At 46.5% G+C, this 10,345-nt stretch overlaps 1 protein-coding gene across 1 annotated transcript; it reads right to left on the minus strand.

Annotated features, from left to right (window-relative positions):
• Positions 1 to 3,168: 3,168 nt before the first annotated feature.
• Positions 3,169 to 8,045, minus strand: DUSP26 (dual specificity phosphatase 26; the record flags this gene model as incomplete). Its single annotated transcript, XM_080709697.1, has 3 exons — positions 3,169 to 3,368; positions 5,892 to 6,106; positions 7,825 to 8,045. The coding sequence occupies 3 exons, from the start codon at positions 8,043 to 8,045 to the stop codon at positions 3,169 to 3,171; spliced, it is 636 nt and encodes a 211-aa protein (XP_080565823.1).
• Between the last annotated feature and the right edge of the window lie 2,300 nt (positions 8,046 to 10,345).

The raw sequence follows: 10,345 nt of genomic DNA on the forward strand, positions 1-10,345 counted from the left end.
GACCAGCCTGTGGGTCCTTTCTCCTCCTCCTCCTTTTTTTTTTTTTTTTTTTTGTGGTAGTGGGGGTGGAACCCAGAGGCTTTCTACCTCTGGGCTATACTCCCAGACCTATTTTATATTTTACTTGGAAACAGGGTCTCACTAGGTTGCTTAGAGCCTCACTAAGTAGCTGAGGCTGGCTTTGATCCTCCTGTCTCGGCCTCCCAAGCACGGGGATTACAAGCGTACGCCACCACGCCCGGCCTGTCTTCCTCCTCTTTAAACTACATGAAACTTTAGAAAAGTCACAATCTCTAGTAAACAGTGAAATCCCCAATAAACTGATATCTTTGAATACAAACAATGAAAGTAGAGTAGAGCTGAACAAGAGCAGAGCTGCTGCTGGGTGTGAAGGTTTTGGGCAGTTGTTCTGCAACCACTTCCTCCACCTGATACCACGCTTGTACATTTGGAGGCAAAGTACAGAAGTGTAATGGTTAAGCACAGATCTTGTTCCTGAGAAATGCCAATTATATCTACTTCAGAGGGCTTTTATGAGGGATAAATACGTTAGTGTCTGTAGAGATAGAAGGGTGCCTGGGCACAGCTGTAATAGAGCTTTCTTAAATAGTAAAAATATACAATCTGTTCTGTGAGGATCATCTGGAAGTCTGCTCTTTGGTCAAATATACTTTGATAGCTAGACTTCCCTTCCAGAAATTAGGACTAACTTTTCAAATTATTTCATATGAAAAGCATATTCAGACTGAACAAATATGGTGTGGCTATTTGGTTATATCAATAGTACTACACTTTCTAGGCTAAAACAATGAAGTTGAAAATTCTATTTTTTTATACTAGTCTGACCTTGGTTACAACTACTACAACTAGTTACAACTAGTTACACCTGAGATGCCAAGTTGTTTCAGAGTTCTTTTTAGTACAACTTAAGGTTTTTGGCCTATCATTTTGACAGAAAATCAACCAAGTTAATTAAAATCAATGTTTTCAGGTGTCATGCTGGGAATTGAGCCCAGGGGCATTCTACCTTCGAGCTATACTCCTCAGCCCTATTTTATTTTGTATTTGGAAATAGGGTCTTTGCTGAGGCTGGCTTCAAACCTGTGATCCTCCTGTCTCAGCCTCCCAAGTACTAAAATTACAGGTGTGTGCCACCATGCCTGGTAGGATCAATATTATTAATAAAGGTTTCACTCTAACCTTAGATCTATTATTCCCTCAATAGTGACAGTTTTTAAGCCAGGCATGTTGGTGCATGCCTATAATCTCAATACTTGGGAGGCTAGCAGGAGGATCACAGCCTCAGCAATGTATCAAAGCCCACATCAATTTAGTGAGACACTGTTTCGAAATAAAAATTAATAATTGGGCTGAGGGTATGGTTCAGAGGTGGAATCCCCCTTTACCCCCCAAAAAATATAGTGACCAAATTTTGATATTCCATCCAAAAGATTTTGCTTCTCTCCCATTTTATAGATCTTAGCTTGGGCCATTGAGACCTATAAATTGTGCAAGATCTAAAGTTCTGGGGACTACAAGTAGGAATGGGTGCCAATATTGGTAAGTCCAATGAAGAATGTGGCCAGCATAGACCACTGTTAATAGCAAGAACTGGCTTCAAGCCAGAGAAGAGCTGTCACAAAGACAGAGTAGAAGAAAGGATGCTTATAGCTGGGTGTGGTGGCACACGCTTGTAATCCCTGCACTTGGGAAGCAGAGACAGGAAGATCGCGCAGGTTTGAAGCCAGCGGCTCTGGCTTAACAGACCCTGTTTCCAAATTAAAAATATAAAATAGGTGTTTGGGAGTGTATCCCGGAGGTAGAAGGGTTTCCAGGAATCTCAGTACCACACACACAAAAAAAAGGATGCTTATTAAATGCTATGCTGGTTTTGGGTATAGAACCCAGGGCCTTGTGCATACTGGGCAAGTGCTCTACCACTAAACTATACCCCCAGCTCCAGTCTAAATTTTTATTAAGCTTTCTAAGGAGATTGTGTTTCATTCCTTTGAAGCAAACCTGTGAAGATTAAAAGATAAAGCAATGACATCATCTCTCCCCGCCCCCCTGATATGTTGGTACCAAGCAAAAGAAACAGCCATAAATGTTGATTAACAGCTGGGATTAATTTACTAATAACATATGACATCTCATCATGACCAAGACTTGTATAAGAATCAGGTGGATTTAAAAAAAATAAAGTTATATTACATAAATTTGATCATATGAATAAGCCTATTTTAAGCCTGGGTTGGAGGAGCAGGCCAGATGAAGTGGTTTTTGGTTCTCTGCTGCCCCTTTGTGGACTCACTGAAAATAGCAGCCCAAGGTTTCCCACCCTCATAAAGGGACAGGGGAGGGGTTTGCAGGTGGTGGATGCCTGTCCTTGGAGGAGTGGGAGGGGGCAGGAGCCACTGTGGTGCCCAAGACTGGGACTCCCAGGAAAGAGGCACAGAACTCTTTCAAACTGTCAATGACACCAAGAAGCTCTCTTCTTTTCCATCATCTTTATTTTCCCTCCAGACACCAGGATCCAGAAGCAAGTGGCCATCTAAAGGCCACCAACCATGAACTTCTGCAATTCTTGTGGCCACGTGTAGCTCCCACGGGTAGAAGCCAACCCTCACACACTGACTCTTCCTGTGCTTGTAGTACCCAGTGTGGCCTTTCTCTCTGGTTTCCCAGCTTATTACACCATCTTTCTGCCTCTATGCTGCCATCTGCACACAATTCTATATCATTGCATTTGCATTGCGCCATCCCTGACTCCCTGCTCAGGTACAGGACAGACATGGTCCTTTCTTTTTGGTAAGTGAGAGAGGGGAACACTTGAGCACAAGAGGGGAAGAGGCTGTGGGTCACTTGGAGCACCCTGGCTCGAGTCCAGTGGTGTCTGGAGCCCAGTACCATCCTCTACCTATAGCCTGTCTGATTTCTTCCCTGCCCAACATCCTCTGGACCCCTGCCAACCACGCTGCCAAACTTTATTCTCCTTCCCCTCCCACAAAGAGTTACAATGGCGGGCCCAGTCCCTGGCCACTCTCTGTCCGATAGACAGAAAAGGATAGGTCATTTTGCCTTTCTACTGTCTGTCATCTGGGCCTCTTTCCTTCAGTTGAGTGCCAGGGACCCATCCAGGGGCCTGACCTGACTTTCTTTCTCCTCCCCTCATGCCTCCAGACCCTGCCGCAGCCTGCGATCCAGGGCCAGGAGCTGCCTCAAGAAGCCCCGGTTGGGGATAATGCCCCGGTGGTCCTTGACTTTCTTGATGGCCTCCACGAGGGTGAAGTGGTGGTACAACATGAGATAGGCCAGCACCAGTGTGGCAGATCGGCTTACTCCCACGGCACAGTGCACCAGGATCTTCCCTGTGAGGAGAGACACAAAGAGGCAGCTGGGGGACTGGTGGCTTTTGGAGGGTGTAGGGAGAGTGTGATGTAGACAGGTGAACAGGAAGACAAATGAGTGGAAACAGAAATGGGTTCAGATGAATGGCATTAATAATGCATATCCTAAAGCCAGGCACAGTGGAGCATGCCTATCTATAATCCTACTACTTGGTAGTCTGATACAGGAGGATTGCAGGTTTGAGGACAGCTTCAGCAAGTAGTGAGACTATATCAATGTAGCAAGACCCTGTTTCAAAAATGAAAAATAAATAAAATAGGGCTCTGTGTGTGTGTGTGTGTGTGTGTGTGTGTATGTAGCTCAGAGATAGAATGCCCCTGGGTTCAATCCCCAGTACCACACACACACACATACACACACACACACACACACACACACACACACACACATACACACACAAATGCAGTTACGCAGTTTCTAAAGCTGTATGTGGTGGCACACACCCATAATTCTAGTATTTTTGGAGGTGGATACAGGAGGATTGTAGGTTCAAGGACAGCTTCAGCAAGTATTGAGACTTTCAGCAGCCTAGCAAGACCCTGTTTTAAAACAAAAAATAAAGAGGCTTGGAGGTGCTGCTCAGAGGTAGAGTACCCCTGAGTACCCCAGGAACACACACACACACACACACACACACACACACACACACACACACACTGTTATCCCAGTATTTGGGAGGCTGAGACAGGAGGATTGATGGTTAAAGGCCAGCCTTGGCTATTTAGTGAGGCCCTCACAGCAACTTAGCATGATCCTATTTCAAAATAAAATAAAATAAAAAAGGGCTCTGGGTGCAGCCTATAAATAGAATGCCCTGGGTTTGATCCCTAGTACTGAAAAGAAAAATTTAGCTTATGGGAGCAGCTCAGCACTAGAGTGTATGCTTCACATGTACAAAGCTCAGGGTTTCCTTCCTGGCCCTGTGATGAACAAACACAAAAGCAAAACAATGCTGTCCTTAGCAGATGGGGGTGAGGCCTCAACAGAATGGGATGGAGAAAAGAAGTGGAAGCTCCATGTCTATAAGCTTGAAAAGGGCTCAAAGGTAGAGACTTACCACTGATGGAACACTGAGCTTTGCACAGAACAGAGCTCAGTTAACATTTGCTGAACGCATCAATAGGCAACACCTTGTGTCAAACCTGCTCTTCCTTCAGTCTCCCTGTCCTTCCTTTGTTTATATGTAGGGCTTTTTGTTTGTTTGCTTTGGTACTAGGGATTGAATTCAGGTGCATTCTACTTCTGAGCTATAGCTCCAGCCATTATTTTATTTTTTATTTTGAAACAGAGTCTCACTAAATTGCCAGGCCTGGCCTTAAAACTGTGATACTCCTGGCTCAGCCTTCCAAGTACTGGGAGTACAGGCATTTGCCACCACACCTGGTTTTTGTTTGTTTTTTGAGACAGAGTCTCACTTCTCAAATTGCCTAGGCTGGCTCCAAACTCCCAAGATCAAGAGATCCTTCTAACTCAGCCCGCTGAGTAGCTGGTTTTACAGGTGTGACCTACACACTGCACCTGCCTTCCTCAGACTTTTATGTAGCTGTTTCTCTTAACCATTGAATATATATATTTTTTACATGTAGAGTTATCTCTTGGTATTCAAGGTAGATTGGTTTCAGGACTCCTGAAAAATAACAAAAATAAGCAGATTCTTGCATCTCTTATGTAAATCGGCATAGAATCTGCATATAACCTATGCATAACCTCTTGCACACTTTAAATTACCTCTATGTTGTAATAACTAATGCAATGAGAATGCTATGTAAATAGTTGTTATGCTGCATTGTTAATAAAATAATGTACTCAATTTTAGTCAAAAGACCAAGAAGCAATAAATTAGGAAACAATGAACAGAAATAAAAAAGTTGGCATATGTTTGGGACAGAGATTCTTTTCAAATATTTTCAATCTGGTTGCATGAATCCAAGGATGCAGGACCCAAGAATACAGAAGAGTGATTGTACTTTTTTCCTGATCACAAAAGCAGTTATGCCATGTTCAAGGTAAAAATAATTGGAAAGAATAGAAATGTGTAAGAAACAATAAATTTAAAGGTGATAGCACCCATAATCTTACCATCCAGGTACAACATGTCACTCTTAACACCTTGGGTAATTTATTTTGTGTCATTGTACTCATTGCCTTAAAAAAATGGCTGAGAGAAGCTGAGAGAATGGATGTGGTGGCACATATCTTGGGAGTGTGAGACAGGAGGATTGCAGCCTCAGGAACTTGGTGCGATCCTTAGGAACTTAAAGAGTCCTTGTTTCAAAAGAAAAAGGGCTGGAGGTAGCTCAGAGGTAGAATGCTACTGGGTTCAATTTCTAGTACTCCCTCCCCCCAAAAAGCGAAATCTTCTCTCTTTCTAAACCTTACATCCTAGTAATTTGTCACATTGCCATCTGTCTCTACTCTCGAACTCAGGGCTTCCCTGATTTTCTCCTGTCAATTGTTACTCCCTCCTTTTATTTCCCTCCTACCTCCTGGCTGGCTCAGCGCCCGGTGGATGAAGTCGGCAGCTGTCTGGAAGTGGATGCTCATGTCAAAGGCTGGCGAGTCGTGGGCCTCGACTCCCAGGTAGCGGATGCCCAGCCCCTCATAGGCCTCAGGTGTGCCTCGCCACCTGCTGTGTGAGGCATTGAGGACATGGGTGATGCCCAGGCGACGAAGCTCACGGCGGTTGTTGGCCATGTCCCTGTAGAGTAGAGGTCAGAGGGAGGCCGAGGAAGACAGTGTCAGGGTAAGGTCTTTGCCTGGTGTGATCATGGCTCTAGGCCTCTGCTAACTAACTCCCCAGAAGGAGATCAGCTTGGCATGATTTGTAGGCCTGTCTGGTGAGCAGCAGTTGAGAGTACCGAGGATGTTTTGCCAAAGAAGAGAAGATTAGGGAGTAGGGGTGAAAGTGGCCATATTAATGTATGGAAGGAGTGCTCCAAGTGGGATTTTCCTTCATCTGTTGGGCCCTAAAGGGTAAAACTAAAATAAAAGGGTAATGGGTTTTAGTTTCATGCTGGAAAGCACATAGTAGCAGTGGAATCTCACTGAAGAAAGATTAGAGCACCACAGCAGAGTGCTTTTTCTGTCACCAGGGTGTGCAAGCAAAGAAAGAAGACCTAGGTGTGGGCATGGGGTGGCAGAGGGGATTTTCGTACCAGGAGGATAGCTAGGCTGCTTATATTTGATGTTACATTTGATAAGGGGTATAGCTCAGTGTTAGGGCCAAACTCAGCATGTCCAAAGCCCTGGGTTCATTCAATTCCCAGGACAAAAAAAAATGTCCCTGCTAATATTGAGATTATATCATACTAACTCTTGTTCCCACACCTAATCCTCCCATCCTATATATTGTCATCAACACTGGGATCCTCTTCTAATTTTCCCAGTTATTCCATGGCTTGTATTTGCCCTATTTTTAAAATGTATTTATTTATTTTTGGTACTGGGGATTGAATCCAGAAACAGTTTACCTCTGAGCTACACCCCAGCCCTTAAGTTGCTAAGGCTGGGCTTGTGATCCATCAAGCCCAGCTACATTTGCCCTGTTTTATATTGTCACCTTCAGGTGTTCATCCAGTCATAGCCCTCAGTGGTAGACACCTCTAAGGCAACACAGTCACCATCAGAGCCAATGCTCCATCCAGTGCAAACTCCCGAGCTTCACCCTCCAGGTACTGGCTCTGCCACTTCAGATCAGTGTTACCTTGGGCTGTCACAGCTTCTCTGAGCTTTGGTTTCCTCATCTGTCACCTGAAGAGAATGGTATCTACCTCGTAAGACTGTGTGAAGAGTGAGTGTGAAAATGCATGTGAGAAAAATCCTTGTGAGCTGGTTGTGGTGGTACATGCCTGTAATCTCAGTGCATAGGAGGCTGAGACAGGAAGATAGCAGGTTCGAGTGCAGCCTCAGCAATTTAGTGGGACCCTGTTTCAAACAAAAACAAAAAATAATACAAAACACAACCCCCCAAAAGACCCTTGGGCATGATAAAACCTTTGAGGGGTAGAAGTAGGGCTTGCTTTTCTTGTGATGTCTCTCTTTCCATATCCCCAAGTTGCAGACTCTGCAGACACTGTGGCTTTGTTGATCTCAAGTGCAACCCCTCGGCTTTACCACCTGCTGGTCTTGGTCCCAAGAACTGCCTTTTCCAGAGCCATAGTTGGAAGGCTAGAGAAGTCATGCACTATGCTTGGTCTGTAATATTATTACTTGAACAGAATTTTTCTGTCCAGAGGTGAGTATTTTAATAATCTTATCAAATTTCCCCAAACCCTCTAGTTTCTACTCTCTGCTCATGTGCCCCTCTCTTCAATCCTCAATCTGGAACCAGCACCACAACTCAGTGTCTGTCTGCCACCCTCCTATACATACACAGACACACACTCCCAGCCATGGTCCCATCTAGCCAGTACATACTGGTCTCCAAGGTAGAGTCCTGGCCAGACCTCATCGGCATGGTTACAGGCTGTCTTGCCAGTATAGAGGAGCCTCTCCAACTCAAAGACGTTGAGGAAGGGATGTTGAACAGCTGGCATCTCCTCCAGGTTCCCTCTAGTGCGAACAGGAGATCTTGAACTATTTCGGGAGAAGCGGGCCATAAAAGTCATGGAGGCCCAGAGCCAGTTACCAGGGCACATCTTAGAGTTGGCTGGAGCCGTAGCAGATGCACAGTGGCTGTGGAGATGATGGGGTGGGTCACCAGGTAGTTGTTGCTGGTAGGGGAAAGGACAGACACATCTGGATGAGTTAGGAGCAGTTGCTCCCCTTCCTGCCAGTGGGGCTGGGCCCTGGGGAACAGATTCTCAGTGGAGCGAAAGCAGGGCTGTCACCACAGAGCCTCCAGGGTTGCCTTTTCTTCAAGCTGCAGAAGCACCTTTCACTGAGATTTTTGGCTCTCACACAAGGAGGTGGGAGAGTCACATGTCCTTGTTTACGGGAAGATGGAGTTGCCCAGCTGCTGGGTTTCAGCTCCACCATTCCGCCCCCACTGACAACACACATGTGTGTGCCTGTGCGCACATGCACACACACACATGCGAACACACACACACACACACACACACACACACACACACACACACGGCATTTGAGTACCCATGTCCACTACTGGATCTCTTTCCAGCAAAATCTGTGTCTTATCTGCCTGGGGTTAGAAGCAGACAGTCTAGGGAGCTGGGGTGGGGATAGGGGTGGCTTTGAACACATCCAGAGAGAATCAGCAGGAAGACAAAAGCGGCTGGGGCTGTGACATATGCCAGGCCTGCTCTTCAAGTGCGGTAACCCATTATTACCCTGCACTGCCTCAGACAAACCTGTCATGAGAAGTATTTGTGTGTGTGTGTGTGTGTGTGTGTGTGTGTGTGTGTGTGTGTGTGTGTATGGGGGGGTAGGGTGAGGGGAATGGCAATAAAGAGGAAGACTAAGTTTTGGAAAAATACTTGCCAAGTGCCAGAGCGAGTGTTAGAAAGGAGCCAATTTATGTACACAACAGGTGGACCACCCTTCTTTGATTAAACCTCACTTCTAAGGTGAGAATTCTGAGTCAAAGCAGAATTGGAGTGCTATGTCTGTGTGTGGTTTGGGAGGGGTGGAAGCAGGGGGCAGTAAAGGGGAAGGAAAGGAGCAATAAGGGTCCTGCAGAGTCAGAGACTAACAATAATCACTCTGCCTTTTTGATACTGGGGATTGAACCCAGGGTCATTCTACCTCTGTGCTATACTCCTAACTCCTTAAACATTTTTTTATGTGTGTGTGTGTGTGTGTGTGTGTGTGTGTGTGTGTGTGTGAAACAGCATCTCATTGAGTTGCTGAAGCTGGCCTCATACCTTGTGATCCTTCTGCTTCAGCCTCCCAAATGCTGGGATTACAGGTGTGCACCACCACAGCTGACTCAGAATGACCAAGTGCTATTGGAATCAACTGGCCCTATGCAGCACACATGGAGTCTACCACAAGGACTGTCACAAAGGGTGGGTCTGTCTCAGAATACTTCCACAACTGGAGGCACATTTGAGCATCACAGCTGGGAAGGGCCAGCTTTGGAGGCTAGGCCAGGACTTTTAGGCAGACAGGCAGCTGAGCCTCTACCCTCTTCCTCCTCTCAATTTACAGTCCTGCATGTTTGGAAAGGTGGGTCAAGCTAAATAATTCCCTCCCACACTCTTCTCCTGCTCAGTGTCCAGCAGGAGAGGCTATCTTTGTCCAGGGCCACACTCTGTTTCATCCTACACTGGCTGTCAGGGCCAGGCTCTCCCCTCCCCAGGTCAGGAGAGACCACCCTCAGAAGCAGGGATTTTAGGAGCAGGACTAGTGAGGAAAGATTTCCTATTCAGGTGTCAAAATGCAGATTTTCTTTTTTCAATAGCTGGGAAAGAAGCAGCATCAAAAATAAAGCTCGAGGGCCAAAGGACCACCATCATCCTCACCATCACCACCACCACCAAAGGACTACCGCCATCCTCACCATCACCACCACCACCATCATCCACTCTTCTCCTCGGGCCTAAAGACCCATCAATTTGTTCCCAAACAATCATTCCCTTCTTTTCGACTCTGCTGCCTGCGTGATGAAAACAGACTTAGGAAGCCACCATCCTGGGACTCTGTCTCCCCGCAGGTAGTGGGTCGGAGAATCCCCATTCTGTCCCGAGATAAACCTCTGGGCATCCTCCAAACCCATCGGCTGCCTCTGAGAAGCCCTGGGCCGCTGTCCCCTCCTTTTGTCTGCTGTTGTAACAGGTCTATGGCTGTTGCCCCAGCCCTTAGCCAACCCAAACAGGCTGGCGCTGCGGTGGAGGGGGCCTGCAGGGCTCCCTCCCCCCCACCGTCCGGGCTCCGCAGCCCGCAGCCCTCTGCCCCCTACCTCCAGCGCCGGCTTCAGTTCCCCAGGCGGATGGCAGCTTCCCTCAGTCTCTTGTCCATGGCTCTGCTGTCGCCG

This window comes from Muscardinus avellanarius (genome assembly GCF_963383645.1).
Source record: "Muscardinus avellanarius genome assembly, chromosome: 14".
In the NCBI taxonomy this organism is placed as follows: domain Eukaryota; kingdom Metazoa; phylum Chordata; class Mammalia; order Rodentia; family Gliridae; genus Muscardinus; species Muscardinus avellanarius.